Source organism: Myotis daubentonii, chromosome 1 (genome assembly GCF_963259705.1).
Source record: "Myotis daubentonii chromosome 1, mMyoDau2.1, whole genome shotgun sequence".
In the NCBI taxonomy this organism is placed as follows: domain Eukaryota; kingdom Metazoa; phylum Chordata; class Mammalia; order Chiroptera; family Vespertilionidae; genus Myotis; species Myotis daubentonii.
Window position 1 is genome coordinate 65694060 of NC_081840.1, and position 27724 is coordinate 65721783.

At 42.8% G+C, this 27724-nt stretch overlaps 1 protein-coding gene and 1 long non-coding RNA gene across 3 annotated transcripts in view; both read left to right on the forward strand.

The window, feature by feature from the left end:
* The first annotated feature begins 283 nt into the window (after window positions 1–283).
* The window catches only part of EHD4 (EH domain containing 4), an 87500-nt gene continuing 60059 nt past the window's right edge, over window positions 284–27724 (forward strand). For both annotated transcript variants that reach the window (XR_009453854.1, XM_059704551.1), the window contains exons 1-2: window positions 284–643; window positions 18265–18441. Coding sequence is in view for 1 of the 2 variants with exons in the window: in XM_059704551.1 (XP_059560534.1) it covers window positions 408–643; window positions 18265–18441 (413 nt within the window). In the remaining variant the exon portion in view is untranslated. The remainder of the gene's footprint in view (window positions 644–18264; window positions 18442–27724) is intronic.
* On the forward strand, window positions 19927–26637 carry LOC132238669 (uncharacterized). Its single transcript, XR_009453857.1, has 2 exons — window positions 19927–25211; window positions 25880–26637. It is a non-coding gene; the product is annotated as an uncharacterized LOC132238669 (long non-coding RNA).

A 27724-nucleotide genomic window follows, 5' to 3' on the forward strand; every position in this document is an offset into this window, starting at 1 on the left:
GTCCAGACGCGGAGACCCAGCGACTCAAGAAGGCGCCTTGGAGGTCGGGTCTGCGTCACTCAGCTGGAGGGGCATCCTCTAGCCGCCCCCGTCCTCCACCCGGATCCGTCGTCCGTAATTCATTAAGGGCCTCCTCTCCATTGGCTGACACCTCCACCGGCTCTGACAGCGGCCCAATGAGGAAGGACTTGAGGGAGCCCTTCTGAATAGTGAACGAGCGCTCGTGACGTGGCGACCGGAGATTGGCTGCCAGGGCGCGAGGCGGGGCCAGCTCGAGCCGCGGAGAGCGCCGCTCGGGCAGTTCAGTGCGAGCCCGGAGGGTCAGACCCGAGTGGCGTGGCAGCGCGGCGCCGGGCTGAGAGCGGGGGCGCGGGGCGCGGACGGTGGGCTCGCGGACGGGCGGCAGGATGTTCAGCTGGATGGGGCGGCAGGCGGGCGGGCGCGAGCGCTCGGGCGGCGCGGACGCTGTGCAGACGGTGACGGGCGGCCTGCGTTCGCTCTACCTGCGCAAGGTGCTGCCTCTGGAGGAGGCGTACCGCTTCCACGAGTTCCACTCGCCCGCGCTGGAGGACGCCGACTTCGACAACAAGCCCATGATCCTCCTGGTGGGCCAGTACAGCACGGGCAAGACCACCTTCATCAGGTAACCCGCCCCGCCCCTCCCCTCCGCCGCCCTCCCGGGACCCTGGCCCCGCACCACCTGGCGGAAGGCGGTCTTCCCCTGGCGTACGCGTGTGGCCGCCAGCCTCCCGCCGCCCTCGGGCTTCCTGCAGCGCCCACTTCCCCTTTCGCGGAGCCCCCTCGCCGCTGCTTCCCCCTCCAGCCAGCATCGACGCGACCTCGGGTTCCGCGTCAGAGCGTGATGACCGCAGGCCCGCCCGGAGCGCGGCCGCCAGGGTCGGGGCCCGCTGTCCTCACGCGGGCAGGAGGGTCTGGGAACCTGTTCTCGCGGACTCCAAACCCTCCTTCCGTGTTCTTGGAAAGGCACCGCTCTGGCTAGCTTTATCCTGCCATCTGGCTATCATCAGCGTCCTGGTGAGCCAGTGAGGCCTAGCGCCGAAATGAGGGCAGTGGTGTGGGGTATCGGAAGGGCTATTGAGTCAGAGTTGGAGAGTTCAGTCTCTAACACAGTACCCAACGCATAACTAGTTATTGAATGAATGAAGAATGAATGAATGAATGAATGAATGGCAACAGTAGAGCGTATTGCCTATGACCCCTTCCCTTGAGGTCGCATGCCACCCCCACCTCCGTGTTGGGGGTAGGGGTCAAGAGGCCACCTCATTCAGTTCTTGCACCGTCTTGCCTTTCTCCTACCGCAGGAAGTAAGCTGCGTGTAGCAAACCGCACCCAGTGCAACTAAGGGGGAGTGTCATATTACTATTCTGAGTTTCCATTTCTTAGGTGGGTCATTTCTTCCTGGTCACCCTTGACAACTCAAAATATTTGTCATGCCCTCTGTGTCTCCAAAAGCAAACAATTGCAGTACATGCCCTAAGGTTCAAATAATGTAGCTTCCTCGGTAGTGACTTTTGATGGGAAATAATTGACCTTGAAACAGATTTTTGAAGAGGCTTATTTTACTTCTAAAGCAGCTGGCATATTAAGACTTTACATTCTTTGGTTAGGAAACTTGTTTTCCTGGCTTAAATCCTGTGTCAATTGAAACAGAGTGCCTGAGAATTTAAGGTTTTGGTCCAGGGTTTTGGAAATTATAACAGTTTCTTCATCATTGATGTTCAACAGGTGTTCAGAAAACTATATCTATATTTGGATACATGCCATTGCTATTAAGTAGTGGCCTCTTTTTCTCCACTCCAGAACCCTAAATAGTTTCTACAAATAGAGTAGCTGTCACTACAGGAAATATGTTCAGTCCAGGCCTACAGATATTCTATGAATGAATTCAGCCAAGCAAATATACTATATTGAAATATAGTTCTAGACCAGTGATTTTTCAACTGGTGTGGCACAAGAATTTTTAAAACATGCAGTACCTGACTATTTAGTCAGGGGCACAGACCTCTGTTCCTTTAGATTGTGAAATAAAAAATGACAACAGCTGACACAATAGTTGTCTGGTGTGAGTGAATGAAAATTATACCTATTTTTTATTTTTTTGTCAGATTGGAAAAAATACAATATATTGTTTGGTGTGTGCAGAATTTTAGTAATTATTTTTGTGCCTTGAAATGAAAAAGGTTGAAAATTGCTGTTCTAGACAGTAACTTGAATGTGAAGCAAGACTGAAGAAAATTTTAAAATTGCTTTTTTGGTGCTTATAATATGTTGAAAATATGTCACCCCAGACACTCAAAATGAACCATAGGAATATTACAGTACCTGGTACCTTGAAAGATGACAAGACAATGCATTTAAGGTCTTAGTAATACTAACAAATTTTTAAGTGTATGGGATAATGAAGTATTACTCAAGTGGTACAAGAGTGGGAGATAAAGGATGAGCAGGTGGCATTGTTGTAATTACAGTAATCTCAGACATTAGTGGTGGCATGTTCACAGCACCCCGGGCAGTTGCCCGTCTGCCACGAGGACTTTATTATGCCCTTTGTGATGAGGGAGCCCTGATGCTCTACCAACCTGGATGCGATGTGGCTCACTCTGCTCCCATAAGACAGCATAAGAAGCAAGCCTGAAGTAGGGGAGCACAATTCAGAGGAACGTGAATTGATTTTTTTTTTCAGTTTACAAATTCATTATAGTGTTTCTCACTCTTTTCTCTGCTTCATCATTTGGCAGGAGCTTTGTGGTATTGCTAAGCATAGGTTTAAGAAGAATTTTGAGATCTGACGCTTAGAGATTCTATCCAAGTGGAGCACTTCTCAGTAGGCACTGAGCCATGCGCAACCTCAGGGTGAGGGAGGAGTTACCATATCAGAAAGTCACTTGCTCTTGAGACCTCTCCTGGCCTAAGTGACTTTGGCATTGGGTAGCAGGCATAAAGTGGACCTGTGAAGTTAGAAGGAAATCAGGGTGGTCAGAAGCTTGCTGAGGCACCAGAGACCTGAGTTTGGTTTCAGAGTGAAGCTAAAAGGAAGAGATTTAGTTCCTGGGAGGGAAGCCCCAAACAAAAGGGCAGCTACCCTCTAGAGCAGCGGTTCTCAACCTGTGAGTTGCGACCCCTTTGGGGGTCGAACGACCTTTTCACAGGGTTCGCCTAAGACCATCGGAAAACACATATATAATTACATATTGTTTTTGTGATTAATCACTATGCTTTAATTATGTTCAATTTGTAACAATGAAATTGGGGGTCACCACAACATGAGGAACTGTATTAAAGGGTCGCGGCATTAGGAAGGTCGAGAACCACTGCTTTAGAGACCTGCACTGTAACTGGAAGCAGAGGGGTTGGCCTATGGTGCTGACTTCCTGGTTCTGCCTACATCCATAGCTGTCTTTTCTCTGAGGCTGGGCAGTGCCTGTGTCGTTAGCTTCTAGCCATTGAGCACTAGAAGCTCATACTTGGCTGTGGGGTGGGATGCACCTATCTACATAGTTATACAGTATATTCTATCCACTTGGCTTTCTGCACATCCCAAGAAGTCACTGATAATGGAGCCTGCACTGATATGGAGAGATACTTAACTTATTGCAAAGCCATTTAGCAAGGCCTTTGGTGTGCATTTGACACACACACACACACACACACACACATATTATTGATTTTAGAGAGGAAGGGAGAGAGAGAAAGATAGAAACATCAATGATGAGAGAGAATCATTGATTGGCTGCCTCCTGCATGCCCCCTACTTGGGATCGAGCCCACAACCTTCGCATGTGCCCTTGACCTGAATTGAACCCGGACCCTTCAGTCTGCAGGCCGATGCTCTATCCACTGACCAAACTGGCTAGGGCCATTCCACACCCTTGTAATGGAACCTTACTCTTCCCTCCTTTTCCTCCATAACTGGGAAGAACTCGGAGCCCCACTAAAACGTGGTGAGCCATGACCTTCATCAGGAATAAGGAAATTAAGTGTGTGGCTTGTTCTAAGGAAAAGGTCTCCTGGGTGGGGTAAAGAGCCTGAGTGTCAAGAAAAATATCTTCACTTCTGCATAGAGATCACCATGAGGGGCCCACGTGCAAGGAAGAGGAGGGACTGAAGGAGAGGCTTGGTGGACCGTCCTCACATGGATCACAAAACTGTCCTGAAAGGAGACTTCAGATGTGATTAAGATACTTGCCAAAGTCTCTTTGGGGTAGAAGCTGAGCAGTTGAAAAACCTATTGTCTCACTGACAGTTCTTATCTCCCATAAGACAGAAGATGCAAGGAGAGGAACTCCACCTCTGACCAGCAAAGAATATTTGGCCAGAGAAGAAAAAGAGATGGGCACAAAGAAAATGGCCCGTCATCTTAGGCTCTGTAACAGCCAAGGGAGGTTAGGTGTTGGGCTCAGTCAGGCTTGTGTCCAAAGCCCAAGGAAAACAGATTTCAGAGATTTCCCCCAGAAAATCCCTGGGCCAGGTGTTATGAGGGAAGACGTTTCCACTGAGAGGATAGAGGCTCACCAAAAATCAATTCAAACCACAAAGTTGCAACTTTTGATTTTTAAAAGCCTGGTTTGCTTTCTTCCTCCTACACCCTGTCCCCTTCTCCCAGAAAAAATTTTCTAATGAGGAGAAAAGAGGGAAGTCATTCAAGAAACTGTATAGGCTTTAAAAGGTCAGAGACGAAGACAATTAAGTAAGAAAAAGAAATAGAAGGTATGTAGATTGGAGAGAAGTAAAATTATCTCTATTCATAGAGGACATGATCTTAGAAAGTCCTGAAGATTTAGGAAAATCCTTTAAAAATCTCTTAAAACTCACAAATGAGTTCAGCAAAGTGTCAGGACACAAGATCAATATACAAAATTAATTGTATTTCTATACACTAGCAATGAAAAATCTGGAAATGAAATTAAGAAACATTTCCACTTATAATAGCATATAAAAGAATAGAAGGATTAAATTTAACAAAAGTAGTGTAAAACTTACACATTTAAAACTATACAATTTTACTTGAAATATCAGGGGGATCACTGTAAAATATATGATTGTCTAACAACAATAAAATAAAATAAAATACCTATACAACTTTGTTGAAAGGAGTTCAAGAAAACTTTAAAAAATGGAAAGACGGCCTAGGTTTGTGGATTGGAAGACTAAACATTTTTAGAATAGCAATACTACTTCAAGTGACCTATAGATTCAGTGCAATTCCAACCAAAATTCCAACTGCTTTCTTTACAGAAATTGATAGACCTATTCTAAAATTCATTTGGAAATATGAAGGATCCAGAATAGCCAAAACAATCTTAAGAAAGAACAAAGCTGGAGTTCTCATACATCCTGATTTTAAAACTTATTATGAAGCTATAGTAAACAAGGGTGTGGTAGTGGCTTAAGTTTAGACATATATATCAATTAAGTAGAATTGAGAGTCCAGAAATAAACTCATACATCTATGGTAACTTTTTTTATAAGGTTTCCAAGATAATCCAATGGGGGAAGAAATATTCTTTTCAACAAATGATGGTGGGACAGTTGTATATCTATATTGCAAAAGGAATAGAGAGTGACTGCTGATGGAGTCAGGGTTTATTTTGGGGGTGATGAAAACGTTCTGAAATGAGATAGTTGTATTAGTTGCATAACTTTGTGAATATGCTAAAATCCACAGAATTATATCCTTTAAAAGGGTGAATCTTATGGTATGTGAATTATCCTATATAATAACAGGCTAATATGCAAATTGTCCCCTCGACCAGGAGTTTGACCAGGGGGTGGGGCCGGCCAGCCAACCACCTGCTGGCCAGCCTGCCCGATTGGCTCCAGGGTGGGCCAGCCAGACCCCACCCATGCACGAATTTGTGTACCAGGCCTCTAGTATCTCAATAAAAATATAAAACAATTGAGTCTTCCAAAACTGAGCATCCTATGATTTATTTAACTTCCACAATTCTGCAATTTATGCCAGTCAAGAAATTCCTGCATCTGTGTGCAATAATTTAAAATAAAAATGGATGCCGGAAATAAAACACGGCAAAAAAAAAAGAAGAAGAAGAAGAAGTGGAAATAGCTAAACACAAGGATAAAAGGAACTAAGAAGCAGACATGAGAAAAAAGGGCTTCGCCAGCACACAATCCCTATATGGTTTTCCCCTACATATTCTTATGAATGTGTAAATATGTTCATTCTTTTTTTTTATTATTAGTTAAGGTATTACAAATGTGTCCTCATCCCCCCCCCATTAACCCCCAACCTCCCCTCCCCCCCCCGCCCCGCACACTCATGCTCCCATCCCCCTGTTGTCCATGTCCATTGGTTTGGCTTATATATATGTATACAAGTCCATCGGTTGATCTCTTCCCCTTATCCCCGCCCTCCCCTACTTTCCTTCTGGGGATTGATAGCCTGATCGCTGTTTCTCAGTCTTTGGATCTGTCCCTTTTCATCAGTCTATGTTGTTCTCTATAATCCACAAATGAGTGAGATCATGTGGTATTTATCTTTCTCTGACTGGCTTATTTCACTTATCATAATGCTCTCCAGTTCCATCCATGCTGTTGCAAAAGGCAAGAGTTCCTTTTTTTTTTTTTACAGCAGCATAGTATTCCATCGTGTAGATGTACCACAGTTTTCTAATCCACTCATCTGCTGATGGGCACTTAGGCTGTTTCCAAATCTTTGCTATGGTGAATTGTGCTGCTATGAACATAGGGGTGCATATATCCTTTCTGATTGGCGTTTCTGGTTTCTTGGGATATATTCCTAGTAGTGGGATCACTGGGTCAAATGGGAGTTCCATTTTTAGTTTTTTGAGGTAGCTCCATACTGTTCTCCACAGTGGCTGCACCAGTCTGCATTCCCACCAGCAGTGCAGAAGGGTTCCTTTTTCTCCACATCCTCTCCAACACTTGTTGTTTGTTGATTTGTTGATGATAGCTATTCTGACAGGTGTGAGATAATAATGCATTGTCGTTTTGATTTGCATCTCTCGTATAATTAGTGACTTTGAGCATGTTTTCATATGTCTTTCGGCCTTCTGTATGTCCTCTTTTGAAAAGTGTCTATCTAGGTCTGTTGCCCATTTTTTTATTGGATTGTTTATCTTCCTTTTGTTAAGTTTCATGAGATCCCTGTAAATGTTGGAAATTAAACCCTTATCAGTGGTATCATTGGCAAATATGTTCTCCCATGTAGTGGGTCTTCTTGTTGTTTTGTTGATGGTTTCCTTTGCTGTGCAAAAGCTTTTTATTTTGATGTAGTCCCATTTGTTTATTTTCTCTTTAGTTTCCATTGCCCTAGGAGCATTATCAGAGAAGAAATTCCTTCGGCATATGTTTGCGATTTCGCTGCCTGTGGATTCCTCTAGTATTTTTATGGTTTCCCGTCTTACGTTTAAGTCTTTTATCCATTTTGAGTTTATTTTTGTGTATGGTGTGAGTTGGTGGTCTAGTTTCATCTTTTTGCATGTATCTGTCCAATTTTCCCAACACCATTTATTGAAGAGACTGTCTTGACTCCATTGTATGCTCTTGCCTCCTTTGTTGAATATTAATTGGGCATAGTGGTTTGGGTTGATTTCTGGGGTCTCTATTCTATTCCATTGATCTATATGTCTGTTCTTGTGCCAGTACCAAGCTGTTTTAAGAACAGTGGCTTTGTAATACAGTTTGATATCTGGTATTGAGATCCCACCTACTTTGTTCTTTCTCAGGATTGCTGCAGCTATTCGGGGTCTTTTTTTATTCCAGATGAATTTTTGGAACGTTCGTTCTAGATTTGTGAAATATGCTGTTGGTAATTTAATGGGGATTGCATTGAATCTATAGATTGCTTTGGGTAGTATGGACATTTTGATGATGTTGATTCTACCAATCCATGAACACAAGGATAAAAGGAACTAAGAAGCAGACATGAGAAAAAAGGGCTTCGCCAGCACACAATCCCTATATGGTTTTTCCCCTACATACTCTTATGAATGTGTAAATATGTTCATTCTTCATAACACTCAAGTTACTAAAATCAAGATATATTTTCCTATAAGATGTTTGATAAAGTAATTGTACATTAAAACTTTAAATATTATTTAAATATAATGTTAATAGGGAAAAGGGGGTCCATGTGCAAGAGGGGGAATAAGGTTTATGGGTAGTATGAACAAGCACTAAGAAGCTGGAGTGAGTGGGCTGAGAGGGCAGAAATGCCTCCAACAATTAAAAAGCCCTTATAGGCATATTGAGAACAAGAAAAGAATCAGGAAGCCACAGGCCCACTGCTTTCCCCCCCATAACTGGGAAGAACTAGGAACCCCACTAAAACATGATGAGCTTGGGACTCTTGCTGAAACATGAACAGAATATAGAACTACTCAGCTATTGTTTTGCTTCCTCATTTTCCTCAAAGAAAATGATCCAGAGATGGTAGAGGGGGCCCAGCCTTAATTGAGAGGGTGTTCAAACCCTGGGGATGAGGTGCTCTCAAGAGCCTGCGCAGGCATGGCCCAGTAAATACCTAAGTGGATAGATGAATGGGAGGATGGTGTAGGAAAAACGTGTACTTGTGCTCAAAGATCTGTGGTTGGTATTTTTTAAAGAAATTGTGAAGAATATGAAAAGTATCAGAAAATTGGAAGCAGCCAGATGTCCCAGTTTTCAAAAAGGGAGAGAAATAGATTGTGCTCAAGAACAAAGCTCTACTTCATTCCTTTGATAAGCTCTAGACTCCATTATGAAAGAGAAGAGAGGTGAAGGCACTCACAGGAGGTAGCTTGATTCACCCATTTACAAAGATCCCATTAGAGCCCTGGCTGGGTACTCAGTTGATTAGAGCATGGTACCATATAACAAGGTTGCTGGTTCAATCCCCTGTTAGGGTACATACAAGAATCAACCAGTGAATGCATAGGTAAGTGGAAACAAATCACTGTTCTTTCCCTTTCTCCCTTCCTCTCTCTAAAATAAATAATATTTCAAAAATTTTTTAAAATCCCATTTGAGAAACACCATGGGCTAATTTGGTGGTTCTCACCCTCATCCAGGCACTGGAGCTCCTGAAAATCATAGTCTGCTCTGCCAGATACCATGCTACCATGCCCTCTCCAGATCTCTCGGAGATATAGAAATATTTAAATTTTACAGAAGAATAGACTATACTTACAACATCACGCCTATACACCCTAGTGTTCATTTATTCAAATAATGTGATTTCAGGAATGGGCCTGGCTAATCACAGAGCCTGGAGTTTCATGGGGAATATGGAAAAGAATCCACAAGCCGTTAGGGCTCTGGATGTGCCCCTAAAAGCACGGGGTGAAATGGAGATCCTTCATTCAGGCTTGGAGGTTAGAAAATCCTCCCCGAGGATACAACCTAACAGCCCAGCACTGAGAATTAGCTGCCCAAAGGAGACCAGGAGGTGAGGACAAGAAGGTGTCAAGGATGAGGCCCAGGTTTCTGGGATAACAGGAGCTATCCACTGCGAGGGGGACCTAATAAGAGGAAGAGTGGGGCATAATTATGAGCTTAGATTTAAACCCATGTTGAAGTGGGTGTAGAGTCCACAAAGGATCAGACATATGGGTCTGGGGTGAGAGGAAGAGGAGCTTGTGGAGACTCTTGGAAAAAGTCAGTGAGAGGTAGAGTCATGTCAGGGGAAGATGTAGCTCCGAGCCATCTCAGGGCTCTTAGGGTTGCAAGTGACAGAAATTCAATTATAAAAGGCTTAAGTAAAAAAATAATAATAATAATACAGATTTTCTCATGAAACTGATAAGACCGGGTGTACTGGCTTCAGACCTGGCCTAGGACCCCAAGTGGCACAGTCAGCTGAGGACTCTCAGCTTTGCTGCCTCCCTCATGTTGACTTCCTTCTCAGTCAGTTGCCCCTCATGGAGTGGGCAGGTGGCTGTCTCCAATTCCAGACTCATATTCTGTCGGCTCAGCAACCCCAGTGGGAAAAAAGAGAATCTCTTCCCCAACAGTTTAGCAGAAATCTCAGGTTTGAGTCTCAGTAGTTCGACTTTGGCCAAATGCCCATCCCTGAGCCACTCCCTAGAGCCCAGGGGAATGAAATAACCCCTGCCTGGAGCGGGGTAGTCAACCCCAAACTATGTGGACTCAGAGTGGGGTGAGGTGCCTCCTCAGGGTGTTGTTATCAAAAGGGGGAAATGGATACTGGACAGGTGAAACAGCAGACACTCCCCACAAAAGCCAGGGGAACAGAGGAGAGGGGTGGTCAGCAAAGTCAGCTGCGCCTGGGAAAGGATGAAAATAGAAGCAGTGGATTAGCCACCATGAATCAGGCTGACCTTGGCAAGAGCCATGTCAGTAAGTGGTGGTGATAGAACCCAGGTGGTGATGGGTCGAGGAATGAGTGGGAGGTGAAACGTCAAATATAGAAAACTCTCAGCAGTTGGGCACTGAAGGGGAGGAACCGTGCCCTGGTCACAGGCATTCCGGAGGTTTGGTTCAAGATGAGCATGAGTTTAATGTTGATGGAAGGGGGTATGGAGGGGCAGCAGCTGGTGTTTCAGATGCCTAAGGAGAGGCATCTGTTCTCCCTGTCTCTCCCTCTCCTCCACTCTCTCTAAAAAAAAAAAAAAGAAAAGAAAAGAAAGAAATCAATGGGAAAAAAAGATCCTCAGGTGGAGATTAACAGAACAAAACAAAAATGCGGTTTTGCTTTTTACTTCAACCTATGTTCTGTGGAGTGCAATTCTGGGAGGTTGTAAATAGATGTTCAAAGGGAAAAAAAGGGTTCTCTAGTAAGTGACTTTGGGAAATGCTGTGTTCTGTAACCTCCTCATGAAGCTTACAGTACGTCAAGGTCAATTTAAAGTCTATTGTAAGATTCATAACTTACAAGTCATAGCAGAAACACAATAGATCTTCATTGCATGCGCAGTTGAATGAATGGGAAAATAAACAAGGCTGTAAGAAATTAGAAAGCATGTTGCCTTTGATGCCAGTAAACTCCCTCTCCCTTTCTTCTTCTTCCTTTCCCATTCTTCCACCCTCCTTCCAGAACAGCATGGAAGGTGGAGTGGAGCAGCTACAAGGAGCAGCTCGTGTTAGACAGCAGTGTGTTTTAAGAACAGCGCAGTAGTTTAACTTCCATTCATAGCAGGATAAACAGAGATGTGGAAAGGCTTTACCCAGCAGATTCCAGTTTCTTGGTACAACAGGATAACATTCCCTTAGTAGGTCAGCAGTTTCAAATATGATATATTCTGAATAAGCATTCCTGGTGATAATATGTCAATGATTTAACTAAGGGAAAAACAAAAATGAAAATAAAAGGTTTCACACTTAAAGAAGACATATAGTTTTAAAATGCAAGTGAAGCTCATTCTGACTTAGTTTTTTAATATTTCAGAGAAGATTAAAATTTTAAAGTAGGTGAAATATTTGTCCAGGGATATTTATCTCAGCATTATTTATACTAGTAAGAAATGGGAAGATATTTAAATACCCACCAGTTAGGAAATGGTAAACTAAGTTGATACATATTCACCTTAGAACAGTATGCAGCCATTAAAAATTGTTTACAAAGGATTTTTAATGGTATAAGAAAAAACTAAGGATGAAAATCTAAGTACAAACTTATTTAAACACTTTGATCCCAATTTTATTTTTAAAAATATATGTGCAAAAAATGGATAAAATATTTCAAAATGTTAAAAGTGGTCATTATCTTGTACTACTAATATGGTCTTGTGCAATCTACTTAACTTGTCATAAGCCGTTTTCTATAAGGTAGGAATAAGAATACCTGCCCCAACAACAGCGAGGGTGAAGTGGTAAAACACGTGAAAAGCCTTATAAACTGTTCGACATCATTTCATAATTATCTGTTATTTGGTGGTGTCTGGCAGTAGAATTGGTGGTAGTACTAACTTACATATTCGGGACCATTTTATAAGACAGTTGTGATAGTAAAGGTTTGATTCTCCTCCCACTTCTATTTCATGGGATTAAACATGAGGATAAACAAAGGAAACTGTTTTAAAAACATCATTTCCAGATTCCAGACAAATCAGAGTTGAAGGACTGACCCTTCCTTTTCATTCTCTCTCCTAGTGAAACAGCGGGTCAAGTATTATCAATAAATACCTCATGTTAAACTCTCCAACACTTATTATAATTTGAAATTATTTAAACTCATAGCCATGTATTTAAAAATAAGGAAATAAAATGTTTCACAGAACTCAAAAGTTGTACTTTATATGTTTCTTTCACATCTATGTGGTTTAAAACCTTAGTAATACCCAAAGGAATAAAATAATATGTTGGGGTTAGTTTAATGCTTTTAAAAACGTCCCAGGCCATATCAATGAATTGCACTCTCTAGTGTACACGCAGAGGCCAGTGTAGGCACAAACATTTTTTAAAATCTCATTTATCATTACACAAGCTATTTCTCTAGACTTTTTGAGAATTTTAAATTAATGCTCATAATATACCCCAAATATAGGTGTCATAATACTTTTTAGAGTGCTTGCTTAATTATTGAATACTGCTAACAAGTCTTACGTTTGTATGTGTGTTATGATTCATAGAATGTGTTCCTATAAACGCTCCTATGGGAGCCTGACTCAGCCTCTCAGGCTCCGACTTAGGGCAGGTAATGTTCCCACAGGACTAGCAGAAATCCTAGGCTCGAATAAACCACTTAACCTATTCGAGCGCTATTTTTCTCATCTGTACAATGGGGATAAAAATAGTATTTACCCAGAGGTACTTAGAATGGAATAAGTTTAAGAATGCATGGATGAATACTCAGGAGAGACAAAATTTGCAGCTGGAATTTTGGAATAATGTGCCTCTTATAGTTTGTTTGTTCATTTGTAATTTAGTCATTCTTATGCCCATCTTTGAGAGGATGATGGGTGCTTGGGTATGTTGAGGGACTTTTCCATTTCCTGAAGGTTTTTTCTTCTTGTCACATGACCTTTTTTTCTATAAAGTTAAAAAAAAAATCTAGCCTAAGCAGTGGAAGAAGAAAGACACCGTCCACACGTCCCCTGGCATGAAAGCAGCTCTGTGAGCCTAGGCTGAACGTGGCAGCCAGTGTGCCCAGGAGCCATCTGGGCGAGGCTGAACCGTGGCCCTCAGCAGACAGGGACAAGAGATGTCGGCACTCCCGTCCTCCCACCACCCCTTCTGCCCAGCTTCTTGGAATCCAAATGTCTGTCCCTTTTTACATTGGTGGCTTGGCTCAAGACTCGGGGAGCAATCACCGCTGGAATTGGCAGCTTCTCTGAGAACTCAGGAAAAGGAGAGCGAGGTGGAGCCAGGGACAGAAACCCAGCCTAACGCACAGGATGCCTGTGAGGGGGCAGCTGCTCTGGGCCGTGGTGGACTCATTTCTGTAGCTTCCTGTGGCCTCTTGTTCTTTTGAGTTCTTGTTATCGCAGATAACACCACAAAGTCCCTGGAATTCGTGGCTTTGGGAAAGCCTCTGAGGTGTCAAAAAAGAAAAAGTTTACCACAGTTGATCAGCCTCCTGCGTGGGGCTGTGTGCGGAACCTGTTTTAGTGCATCGCACCTCAGAATTCGCTCTGACTCTTCCTTTCAGGGAGTGACCAAAACAAGGTCCTGGAGTGATCAGGGAGAACTGCCACGAAGGAGGCGATGAAGTGGCTTATAGGGTGGGTAGGACAGATCCTAGAGATTGTGAGACATGATTCCCCACCAGAGAGGAGATGAAGTGAGGGAAGATGGGGGCAGGAATTTCCAGCCCAGAAGAGACTGGTCAAGAGGGGAACAAAAGGCCCCTGTAGCGGCGGAGCAGGAGCCCAGACTCAAAGGGTGGCTGTGGGGGTTCCTGAAAGAAGTTATCTGTGAAGGACTGGGCTGTTAGAGTGGTGCTTTGGAAAAAGAATCTGATCTTCAAGGGCAAATGGGGGAGAGGAAGTATGGGAAGTGTGGAGTGACCAGAGTCCAAATGAGGTGTGATGAGGAGGCGGAGAAGTGAGGGAGGGAGGCCCGAGCCTGATGACTGCCTGGATGAGGGCTCAGAGAAAGTCAGAGTCCACAGATACTGGTTCTGCTCCTACCATGTGCCAGACACTGTTCGATGCTGGGAGACTGTGGTGAGCCAGACAGACAAGGGTCCTCTCTTTCAATATGCTCCTAGCATCTGGGACAGTGACATGCAAACAGTAGCATAATCTCAGACACTGATTTGTGCCATGAGCAGGGAAATGAGAGCGGGTGGGGGCATCCGACAGCCTGGAGAGGCTGCTTTGTCAATGGGTACTTACTGACTATCTCAACCGTGTGCCAGAGATGGCTCCGACACGTGGGAAGCATCAGTGAGCAGGGGCGACAAAAAGCCTGCTTTCCTGAGGCTTATACTCTGTCAGGGGGAGATAGGGAATAAATCATAAAATAATAAATAAGTACTTTTATATTATGATAGAGGGAATAAGAGCTATGGGAAAGAGAACACTTTTTTTTTCTCTAATTTTTTGCTATTATAGATAATGCTGTGATGGGCATCTTCATGCAGAAATCTTTTCCATGTGTCTAAGGATTTTTCCTAAGGCTAGATTTCAAAAAGTAGAATTACCCCCATCTTGATGGTTTTTAACACAAAGTATCAAATTGCTTTTCAGTGAAGTTATACCAATTTATTCTTCCTCCAGCATATATAAGGGTGTTTATTTTACTACAGCCTCATCAGCATTGAGTACTATGAGTTTTTTTAAGTGCTAATATGCTATTTATTTAATTGGTATTACCTTGATAATGAAATTGAAAGTTGACTTTTGGTTTTTTATTATCTGTGGGGGAAAGTATCACTAAACAAAATAATGTAAACAAATTATAAAACATAGTAATTTTTTTGTAGTCTGGGTTCTTCCTCTGTACCTGGGATTGGATGACTTACCAAGGTCACAGACCTTTTGTAGGCTGTCTTGGCAAGCCAACCATTGCAGTAACAATTGATTCTATGGAAAGTGCCTGTCAAATTTCAAGACAACACTTGGACCTAACCCTTTGTGACTTGGGAACTGTGTGCTGCAGGAAGCCCGGTGACATTGGCTGCTGTTCTTCCAAGCCCTGGCCCCTCTCCCTACTTTTCTCCTCTTCCTCCGTCTGTCCCCTGGATCTCCTGGCTTAGCCTCATCCAGGCCACAGGGTGTGGAAATCAAACTGGACATGAATGGGTGTGATCTGGACTTGAATTCTAGCTTTGCTGCTGCTGACTTCAGACTGAAAGCCCTAAAACCTAAATCCCACATTCCTATGTGAAATCCACACCCTCCTTACACACTCTACACATGGAGTTCTGCAAAATTTGAGACACTCACTTTTACCAGTATTTGTGTGGAATTTATAAGAATTTATAAACATGAATATTTCTGCTCCTATGAGTATTTATTAGTCTACTAGGTGCCTGAAAAGGTTTTGGGGGGAAAAATTTTAATTAAATTTTAATATGTTTTGAAAATAGCACCTCTTCTCCCCAGCTTTTCTCCAGGGAGAAGAGAGACAGCTGGCCCCTGTTGTTGGGGCAGCCCAAAGACCATGCAGGACAGTGCGGAGGGCTTTTTCCTTCACTTATAAGGAAATATGGTGCCTCATGCCCAGTGGGACACGGTGTGCTATGGCCCTGAACTCCCTTGTGCTCCTCATCCCTGAGCAAACCACCAGCTCGAACTCAGGTTTAAATATATCTGGAGACAGCACAGACCTGGAGTCTAATTGCCTGCATTCCGTTTCCACTGAAACATTGACTGTGTGACTTTGGTCAGGGTGCTTAGCCTTTCTGATGCCTCAGTGTCCCACCAGACAATGAGAGTGTAGTGGCGTCCTCAGAGTGCTGTAGGGATTGAATGAAACAATGTGTGCATGGAGGGCTTTGTACTACACCAGGTTAGTAGTGAATACTTGGTAAATACTGGGAGCTATGATCCAATTTTTTTCACACTTACTCTAAATTCAGGGGATATATTTAAATGATGCGTCTATTCTGGTGCTCCACAGCTTCACAGAAATGAAGAAACTTTGGGTGATGTTAAAACTAGCAATGAGGTCAATTAAATGTTTAGAAATAGCCTGCTGCAATTGCTAAACAATTTTCATTTTATGTATGTAGAAAACATAGATCTAAAGGGTGGCTTAATTTCTTATTCTTAGAAAGATGGCAAAATTGTTGGACATTTGATAGTTCAGTTCTTTTCTTCTATCCCTAGAAATAAAATCACAGGTACTGTGCTTAAATTTGATCAGTCAGGGCATTGTAGAAATAAAGGAAATAGTTTAGAACCAAGTAGGTTGTTAGCTGCAGGAATGGGGAGCTGGAGGAAGTTTGCAGGTTTCTGCCCTTGAGCTTTTCCCCAAGGTGAAGGCTCATCTCCCCGGCAGGGTTGGGACATGACTCTGCCCTACCCCCCTTGAACAGGGACCCTTCCACCACTTTCCACCCCCAGTGCCTGTTCACAGCCACTGTCAAGTATTCTCTGAAGGGGTTGCATTCCAACCTGTTGCTTGGTAATGAGTAAAATGTATTCCAAAGTACAGTTGATCCTTGAACAACATGAGTTTGAACTGTGTGTGGGTCCACATATATGCTGATTGGTTTTAGCAAATGCTATAAGTGTATTTTCTCTAGCTTACTCTATTGTAAGAATACAGGTTGTTGTTGTTTTTTACTCTTTTAATGAATTTATTGGAGTGACATTGGTTAATAATTTTATATAGGTTTTAGATGTACAGTTCTGTAATACATCATCTGTATATTGTGGGTTCACCACCCCAAGTCAAGTCTCCTTCCATCATCATTTATTCCCCCATACCCTCACCCCCTTCCCATTACAATTTATATTACATATAATATATAAAATGGGTGTTAATTGTTTATGTTATCGTTAAGGCTTCGGGCCATAATAGTCTATTAGTAGTTAAGTTTTGGGGGAGTCAAAAGTTATACATGAGTTTTCAGTTGCATTGTTCAAGGGTCAACTGTACTCCCTTCCTCATGTTCTTCTTGGTTGCAGAGGAAAGAAGGAGTGGTTCCCCCCCCCCCATATTTTCATAAACACACAGTGTCTTCCTGCATCATGGAAAGGGAATCTTGGTGGGGAGGGAGGGAAGGACTCTAAGTGTTTTCATCTGAATGAAGTGCTGGTGGGGTGGGAGGGCTATGTTAGGGCTCATCCAGTTCCCACAGAAAGTAGACTTGCCCCAACCCAACATGTTGTTGAGCCGATCCTAATGCCCTGTAACTCATCAACTGGTTTCCTCTGCCACTGAATGAGAATCCTCAATGACATTTGCTAGGGCCACTGTATACAGTTGTGCAGGTTAAACTACATGAGGGCCACTGGGCAAAGGGGCATGTGGAGGCGGGGTAGGGGAGGGCGCATAAAATCCAGCCAGAGTCCTCCTTGCTAAGCTGTGAATCCTGGTCTGGGGCTGTGTCTGCCTATAGGAAAGGACACCTTTTCCCAATTTGCACAAAAGGCTTTCGACGGCCCTGGTGATATCTAATCTGAGTTCTCCTCTTTCACCCCCATCCTCCATAGCAGCCTCTGTTGCTACTGAATTATTTGGAAATGTTCTTCAATGGCTACAACCTTCAGGAGCCCAAGGGAGCTGTAAATGCACAAAGGAGGATGTGCCAGGCTCATAGACTGTCAGTGACAAGGCAGGAGATGGTTCATTATTTCGTTCCCTACATGGAGTGCCCTCTGTGGACAGGCACAGTGATGGGTGCTGGGGCTATGCATCTGGCCACAGACAGGGCCTGTCTGCAAGGGACAACAAGCAGAGAAGTGCAGTACCCATGGTGAGCACCGTGATGGCCAAGGCACAGGGTGCCGGGCCCACAGAGGAGGTGTCCCCAACATGCTGGAGGGACAGGGACACTTCCCTAAAGGAGGTGGGCCTGAGCAGGGTCTTCCAGGAGACATAGGAGCTCGCTGGGTACGCTGCTCTGCGTGGTGCTTGTTGCACCAAGAATTGCTGAGCTGAGCAGAGGTGTGTTAGAAGGCCCAGTCAGTCAGCAAGGTGTCTGACCTTGTTCACTGGGCTTCTTACACTGGGGTGGTGGGGGGAGATAGGTCTGTCTATTTTAAGCTTTGAAAAATCATTATTAGCAAAAGAATCAATCATGCTCCTTCATTGGGGCGGAGAGGTATATTGCTAGGTTTTAAATGGTTATGTTAAAAATTGGTAGGCCCGGGAAGCTTTCTGATGGTTTGCTTTGTGACAACATACTGTTTCTTTTTCCCCCTCTCCCAGATACTTACTGGAGCAAGATTTCCCTGGCATGAGGATTGGTCCAGAGCCCACCACCGATTCCTTCATCGCTGTGATGTATGGGGAGAACGAGGGCAGCACCCCAGGGAATGCGTTAGTTGTGGACCCCAAAAAGCCATTCCGAAAGCTTGGTCGCTTTGGAAATGCTTTCCTGAATCGGTAAGGACCAGCAAACTGCCACCTTTGGGCAGGTTATTTAAAACTTTCCTTTGAATTTTTTCCAATTACATGTAAAGGTTCAAAAACAGAACTGAACATGTCTGTTCCAAAAGAGAGACGTTATAGAGAATATGCTTTTGGTATTCAAATGTTTGAAACTTGCCCTGGCCCGGTAGCTCAGTTGGTTAGGATGTCGTCCTGATGCGCCAAGATTGAGGGTTCAGTCCATGGTCAGGGCACATACAAGAATCAACCAATGAATGCATAAATAAGTAGAACAACAAATCATTGTTACTCTCTTTCTCGCTCCCTCTCTCCCTTCCCCCCCCCCTCTAAAATCAATTTAAAAACATAATTGAAAGATTTTCATAGAAAATGATCATTTCACCTATTCTGGATGACTTCAGAGAGCAGAATTAAGGCCCAGGATTGGACATTATAAGGCCGCACAGTATAAGGAACAAATTTCTAATAGTTTGAGCTGCATAGAATTGATCAAGTTGCCTTGTGAGGTGTGAGCTCCCCGTCGCTGGCTGGAGGGCCACCACTCAGGATGAGTGTGTCGGGGCCTCCCGCGCAGAGCTGAGCCCAGAGGACCCTAAGGCACACCTGACCCCAGATTTGGTCTGTTGATTATTGCAGGACAGGTCACCTCCTCTCCCTGGCTGCCCCTTATGCTTCTCACTCCCATGCTGTGAGCTGCTTCCTTCTTTATTAGAGCAGAGCAGAGGAAATAGAGCCAAAACAACACAGAAAGTTAATTTTTATACATGGGCATTGTTTTTTCGATGTGAAGTTGTAAGATAGCCGAAGTACTGTCTTCACTGGAGATGCAGTTGTACTACCCGTCACCTTTCACCAGAGTTCCCCCTGAAATGGGTGAGAGGGCAGAGACTAGCCAGCAGGTTTTCCCGGAGGCAGCTCTGCCCTCTCAGATATGATCTGCTCCTACCTTCCCCGCCCCCTCACTCCTCATGGCCACTCCTAGCGGGGGTTTTTTGTTGTGTTTTTTTAACATTCTTCTTTCTTTTCCCCTATAACTCCCCTCTCCCCTCGCCCCCTCTTTTATGAGTTTACTGCTTTAGACTGGTTGGTTTGAGGGAGTGGGCTGTGGGAGGTTCAAGGACAAGTTGGGGGTCATCCATACCCTTTTAGGGAGAGGTGGGACTAGAGCTGACAGACAAGAGACTTGAACTGCACTTCTCCTTTTTAGCTGGATTTTAAAAATAGGAATGGCCGAAACCGGTTTGGCTCAGTGGATAGAGCGTCGGCTTGCGGACTGAAGGGTCCCGGGTTCGATTCCGGTCAAGGGCATGTACCTGGGTTGTGGGCACATCCCCAGTGGGAGATGTGCAGGAGGCAGCTGATCAATGTTTCTCTCTCATCGATGTTTCTAACTCTCTATCTCTCTCCCTTCCTCTCTGTAAAAAATCAATAAAATATATTTTAAAAAAAATAAATAAATAAATAAAATAAAAATAAAAATAGGAATGTATCTTCCCAGCAGACTGCTGTCCTCCCAGAGGCTGAGATATCTCATTGCACAACTCCAGGGGGCGCCATTCATGGGGACTATGGAATGAATGATGTGCCTGGGTGCTGTGCAGTGGCTCTGCCCCCAGTGGTCTAGGCAACCTCCACAGGTGCCTTCTGTGGAAACCTGAACTCTCTAGGGACCCATACTCCCCGTTAAGGGCTTTTTTATGCTGCTGTGGAGATCAAAGAAAGCATCCAAGTGGCAGGGGAGAACGTGGCAGCAGGATAAATAGAAAGGTGCCGATGCATAGATGGAGCATGGAGAGATGTCATCTTGTTGCTAACAGTGAACTGCAGTTTATTCCTCAACTCCAGAGCGTCTTCTGGTGGGAGAAATAGGGGTCAAGCCCAGGTGGGGAACAACAGAGGGTCTCTCGGGAAGGGGTGGGTAGTAGTAAACCACACTTGAAGGGAAGTGGGACAAGAGCTCCCTGATCTGGGCCTCCCGGGAAGCTGTGGTCATGGGGAAGCCAGTAGCCAGGCTTCCTGTCCCAAGACTAGCCCTGAAAGGAAGTGCAGGGCACAGCACCCTTCCTTCTCTGTGGAAGGCTTCCTGGGGTCCTGTGGTTCCATTACCACTGCACTCAGTCTTACTCTCTTTTTGCCTGACAAAGCCTTAAAAAAGAAATAAGCTGTGACTTTTTTCAAGTTCCCATTTTGTGAAGTCCATTTTCACAAGAGAAAAACCAGGAAGAGTGGTTTTTGGCTTGTTTAATTTTGGCAGGTGATTTACTTTCCCAACAGATCTCTTTTTCTCAAATCCCAAATATTTATCGGATGAGTACGAAAACAAAGCATTTAGGAAAGATGTTGAATAGCAAGGTGCATTATCTCAGAATCAAAAACTTGCTGAAAATAATCCGTGCATTATATAAGCAAATATTAATTAAATTCAGAATACATAGAAAAATAATGGCAAATAATTATATGATATTTATTGTGTCAGATACTGTTCTAACTTTATATTAGCTCTAAATGTCCTCAAAAACCCCTGTGACTAGGTGCTACTATCATCCCTAGCATAGAGAGGAAAACTGATGTGTAGAGAGATTGATTTAACCTCTCCAGGGCACTCAGCTAAGTGGCAGTGCTGGGATTGGAACCAAGGCCATCTGGCCCAGAGTCCTGCTAGTGACATTATACTGAGCTGCCCAGTAATATAATGTTTACACTAAGAATCATTGCCTTACTGCCCCCCTATCTGACTTTTAAAGCTGTTCTTAACATAGCCCACCAGCAATGATGAAAATGCTGCTGTTTCAGCCCAGCACTTATGTAAGAGAGAGTCAGTCAGTGTAGGGCGCTCAAATGTGTGTACGTAATTTTAGCATCCCTGTGGGAATATCAGCAGGTTCGGTCTAAAGGCAGGCAAACTTCTGTTTACATAGGATACTTTCTGAGAATGAGGCCAAAATACTATACCGCATAGAAGAGACTCATCTGCCTGCTGTGGAGAACTCCATTCCCCCACTGAGCAACCACCAGCCACCCATGGGACAAGTTCCATTGGCCTGGCCCCCTTCTTATAGGGCCTTGGCTTGGGCATCTGCCCCCAGCAGCATCTTTAAAAGAGTTTAGTACTTCCCGTGGTGGTACCAGATGACGCCTGGAGGGTGACACTAGCCTCAAAGCATTAAGCAAACCAGTGGAGCCTGAGTCTCGATCTCCAAGGCCGGTTCTTCAGAAAGTAACAGGGAGTCTACAGTGCATTTTTGAAAAATGAAGACAAATTCCCAAAAGGGCAGCTTCAAATGATAGAAATTCCATACTTGAATGATAAAAGCTGGAGTCGAGCCTAGAACAAAAAGAGTTATATGGAAGCGGCTTTACCGTGACGTTCTGCAACTTCACTTCCGAGAGGAATCTCACAGGCAGGCTGTCGCGGAGTTGCTCCATGGAAATGTGGTTATTGAGGTTACAGAGTCTGTTATCAGGAGGCAGTTCCACTTCCCAGAGGAGGAGATGGACAGACCAAAGCACCCTGAGGCCATGAGCCTGGGAGACAGACACCAGTGTATTTTGGTCAGTTCAACAAGTGTCAGGAATTGGCTTCTGACATTTCCCCCTGCAGCTGCTTTTGAATTGGATGTTATGTTTTCCCCTCAGACTCCTTTCTAAAAATATTAGTCTGTTTTTCAGATTCAGACAGCTACAGACATTGTTTTAAATTTAGCACATAGTATAATTTTAAATTGTAGTCTTCCAGAGAACACATTCTTAATCTCATTTACTTCTTCATTGCCTCAATTTCTTTAAAAAATAACTTTAATCATTAGCCTTAGGGATTACATTTTGAAACTTCCTTTTAAACTGAAGGAATCTGAATAGTACTTTTAGTGCACCTGTTATTTTAGCCAGGCCTTATGATGGTGATGATAAAAAAAATATTGTCTTACATTTGTGTAATAATTTAGCAATAGTAGAATACATATGAGTATTTTTGGACTTACACTCTTATTTGTTACCTCTATGTTTTTAATTAAAGAGACTTTACTAAATAGACTCTTTTTAGATTATGAGTAGTATATAGTCATTTAGTATCATTGTGAATTTAAAAAAACTAACTTAATACAAGTGTACAGTGTCAGTCCAGACACAGGCTGGTTCCACCAGCTAATTTAGCTGCGGAGATGAAGGGAAATAGACTCTTGCCAAAAATCACTGCTGATTCACCAGCAAAATATACATTTTTTTAAATTTTTTTTTAAATTTGAGGCATTAGTTGGTTTTTGTGTGTATGCTATGCTTCCTGTTAGGGTACAAAACAAATCTTCCTAAGTTCAAAAAGACTGAAACCATATCAAGCATCTTCTCAGATCACGACGGCACAAAACTAGAAATCAACTACAATAAAAAAACTCAAAAAACATTCAAACACATGGAGGCTAAATAGTATGTTATTAACAATGAATGGGTTACCAATTAGATCAAGGAAGAAATAAAAAACTTCCTGAAAATAAATGAAATTGAATACACAAGAACACAAAATTCTATGGGACACAGAGAAAGCAGTCCTGAGGGAAGTTCATAGCATTACAGGCCTACCTCAAGAAAAAGAAAAAGCTCAAATCCTATATAATAAAAGTCTAATATGCTAAGTGCCTGGTCATCCAGTCATCCGATCAAACAATCGAAGCATAATATACTAATGATATACTGAGGCTGCTCAACTGCTCACTATGATGTGCACTGATCACCAGGGGGCAGATGCTCTGTCCTGTAAGTTAGCTTGCTGCTGGGGTATGGCCATTTGGGACTGAGCAAGACAGGCGGACATGCCCTGGAGACCTCCTGCAGCCCCTCCCCCCAGCTGGCCCTGCCCCCCATGGGCCCCCATCGTGGCGGGCCAGCCGGACCCTACTCGTGAACGAATTCGTGCACCAGGCCTCTAGTAAGTGATAAATCCTACACCTAAAAGAAATAGAGAACAAGAAGAAAAGCCCCGAAGAAGTAGAAGGAAGGAATAATAAAGATCAGAGCGGAAGCCCTAGCTGATTTGGCTCAGTGGATAGAGTGTCGGCCTGCAGACTAAAGGGTCCTAGGTTCGATTCCAGTCAAGGGCACATGCCCGGGTTTGGGGCTTGATCCCCAGCAGGGGGCATGCAGGAGGCAGCCAATCAATGATTCTCTTTTATCGTTGATATTTCTATTTCTCTCTCCCTCTCCCTTCCTCTCTTAAATCAATAAAAGGATAAAAATAAAAATATATCGGAGCTGAAATAAATGACACAGACACTAAACAATATAAAAGATCAATGAAACCAAGAACTAGTTCTTTGAAAAGATAAACAAGATTGATGAACCTTTAGTCAGAATCATCAAGAAACAAAGAGAAAGGACCCAAATAAGTAAAATCAGAAATGAAAAAGGCACCACAGAAATACAAAGGATTGTAAGAGAATACTTTGAACACCTACTAGTATATGCCAACAAACTGGACAACCTGGGACAAATGGACAAATTCCTGAAAACATACAATCTTCCAAAACTCATTCAGGGGAAATCAGAAAACCTGAATAGGCTGATAACAACTAATGAAATTGAAGCAGTAATCAAAAAAATCTCCTAGCAAACAAAAGTCCTGGACCTGATAGATTTACAGACAAGTAATATCAAACATTCAAAGAAGAGCTAACACCTGTCCTCCTCAAACTCTTCCAAAAAATTCAAGAGGAGGGAAGACTTCCAAGCTCTTTTTACAAGGCCAGCATTATCCTAATTCCAAAACCAGATAAGAACACTACAAAGAAATAAAATTACAGGCCAATATCCCTGATCAACATGGATGCTAAAATTCTCAACAAAATATTAGCAAATAGGATCCAGCAATACATTAAGAAGATCATACACCATGACCAAGTGGGATTTATTCTGGGGATACAAGGCTGGTTAATATTCGCAAATCAATAAATGTGATACATCACATAAACAAAATGAAGGGTAAAAATCATATCATATCAACAGATGCAGAAAAAGCATTCAACAAAATACAACATTCACTTTTTTAAAATATACATATATCTTATTGATTTTTTTACAGAGAGGAAGGGAAAGGGAGAGGAATAGAGAGTCAGAAACATCGATGAGAGAGAAACACCGATCAGCTGCCTCCTGCACACTCCCTACTGGGGATGTGTCCGCCACCAAGGTACATGCCCTTTACCAGAATCGAACCTGGACCCTTCAGTCCACAGGCCGATGCTCTACCCACTGAGCCAAACCAGTCAGGGCAGCATTCACTTTTGATAAAAACTCCCAGCAAAGTGGAAATAGCGGAAACACACCTCAACATAATAAAGGCCATATATGATAAACCTGTAGCCAACAATATATTCAATGGGCAAAAACTAAAAGCATTTCCCTTAAGAACAGGAACAAGACAGGGTTGTCTGCTTTCATTGTTCTTATTCAACCTAGTACTAGAAGTTTAGCCACAGTGATCAGACAAGAAGAAGAAATAAAAGGCATCCAAATTGGAAAGGAGGAAGTAAAACTCTCATTACTCACAATTAACATAATATTGTACACAGAAAACTCTAAATATTCCACCAAAAAAACTACTAGATTTAATAAATGAAATTGGCAAAGTAGCAGAATACAAAATTAACATCCAGAAAGCAATGGCATTTTTATATACCAATAATGAATTCTCAAAAAGAGAAACTAAAAAACCAATCCCATTTACCATTGTAACAAAAATAATAAGATACCTGGGAATATACTTAACTGCTGGGGTCCAGCCCAAGCGGGTCCAGGGATCCCCAAAGGTGTGGATGGAGTCGGCGAAGAAGGAATGACACAGAGGCAGCGTTCAGGTGATCATCATAGCCAGGTTCGCTTGTCAGGGTCTCCAGCCAAGTTCTGTCTAGGATCTCCAGCCAGGTTCAGTCACCAGGTTCTAGTCAGGTTCTCTTGCCAATTTCTGTAGTCAGGTTCAGTCCAGGATCTTTTGCCATGTTCTCTCCAGCGAAGTTCTTCTGTCTGTAGGTTCTGTGTAGGTTCTGTCTGTAGGTTCTCTCTTCTAAGTTCTGTGTTCTAAGTTCTGTGTCTTGCTGTCTTGTTACATCTGTATTTATACCAGTTGATTCAATCCTATCAATCTCTATTACAAAGGTTAGGGCGTTTCTTATCTCCATTCCAGGGAGTAAAGATTATGTAGCTTAAGCAAGATTGTTCGTAGTTAAAGTGATTAATTACCCGCCTGGCACTTAGTTAAGAGGTTTTATTCCCTCCCTAACTTCAGGGGAAAAATCCCTACCTGGGGAAACAACCTTTCTCAGAGACCTTGGTTAAAACACATAGTGCCAAGAAGGTGAGCAAACATATTAAGAACAGTATGCCATATATGCCAGGTCCTTTGAAACAGCAAGGATGGACCGGCTCCCGGCACTTAACCAAGGAGGTAAAAGACCTATGTTCGGAAAACTCTAAGACATTGAAAAAAGAAATAGTGGACTATACAAACAAGTGGAAGCATATACTGTGTTCATGGATTGGGAGAATAACATCATTAAAATGTGTACTAACCAAGGCAATCTATAGATTCAATGCAATCCCTATCAAAATACCATCGGCATATTTCACAGATCTAGAAAATATTTTCCAAAAATTTATATGGAACCTAAAAAGACCGTGAATAGCCACAGCAATCTTGAGAAAGAAGAACAAAATTGTAGGGGTCAGCATACCAGATATCAAATTATTCTACAAAGCCATTGTGATTAAAACAGCCTGGTACTGGCACAAAAACAGACATATAGATCAATGAAACAAAACAGAGACTCCAGAAATTGACCCATGCCATTATGGTCAATTAATATTTGACAAAGGAGGCAAGAGCATACAGTGGAATAACGACAGTCTCTTCAATAAATGGTGTTGGAAAAATTGGATAGTTAAATGAAAAAAAAAGAAACTAGACCACCAACTTACACCATACACAAGAATAAACTCAAAATGGATAGAAGACTTAAAAGTAAGTCATGAAACCATAAAAATCCTAGAAGAAAACAGGCAGTAAAATCTCAGACATCTCACATAGCAGAATTTTCTCTGATAACATCTCCTAGGGCAAGAGAAACGAAGGAAAAAAATAAACAAATGGGGCTACATTAAACTAAAAAGCTTCTGCACAGAAAAAAAAAATCCTCAAAATGAAAAGGGAACCCACTGAATGGGAGAACATATTTGCCAATGACATCTCTGATAAAAGGCTAATTTCCAAAATATATGAAGAACTCATGCAATTCAACAAAAGGAAGACAATCAAATTTAAAAAGGGGCAAAGGACCTGAATAGAGACTTCCCCAAAGAGGACATACAGATGGCCAGTAGGCATATGAAAAAAATGCTCAACATCCCTAATCATCAGAGAGATGCAAGTTGAAACTACAATGAGTTATTCCTTATATCTGCCAGAATGGCTACCATCAATAAATCAACAAACAAGTGCTGCTGAGGATGTGGGGAAAAGGGAACCCTAGTACATTGCTGTTGGGAATGCAGACTGGTGCATCTACTATAGAAAAGAGTATGGAGTTTCCTCAAAAAATAAAAAATGGAACCACTGTTTGATCCAGTGATCCCACTTCTAGGAATATATCCTAAGAATCCCAAAATACCAATCAGAAAGAATATATGCACTCCTATATTCATAGCAACATTATTTACTAGTATAATAACTAAGATTTAGAAACAGCCCAAGTGCCCACCAGTAGATGAGTGGATAGAAAAGCTGTGCTACACTTATATAATGGAATGCTATGTAGCTGTAAAGAAAGAAGGATCTCTTACCCTTTGAGACAGCATGGATGGACCTGAATATTATTATGCTAAACAAAATAAGCTAGTCAGAGAAAGACATATCACATGATCTCACTTATATGTGGAATCTAAGGAACAAAATAAACTGACCAACAAAATAGGTCCAGAGACATCAAAGCATGAAACAGACTGATAGATCTCAGAGGGAAAGGGGGAGGGAAGAAGGAGGGAAATGGGGTGGAAATAGGGGACATCTGTAATGTCAACAATAAAAATGAATTTTAAAAAAATTAAACTAAAAATAATAAATATTGCCAAAACCGGTTTGACTCAGTGGATGGAGCATCGGACTGCGGACTGAGGGGTCCCGGGTTTGATTCCGGTCAAGGGCATGTGCCTGGGTTGCGGGCACATCCCCAGTGGGAGATGTGCAGGAGGCGGCTGATCGATGTTTCTCTCTCATCGATGTTTCTGGCTCTCTATC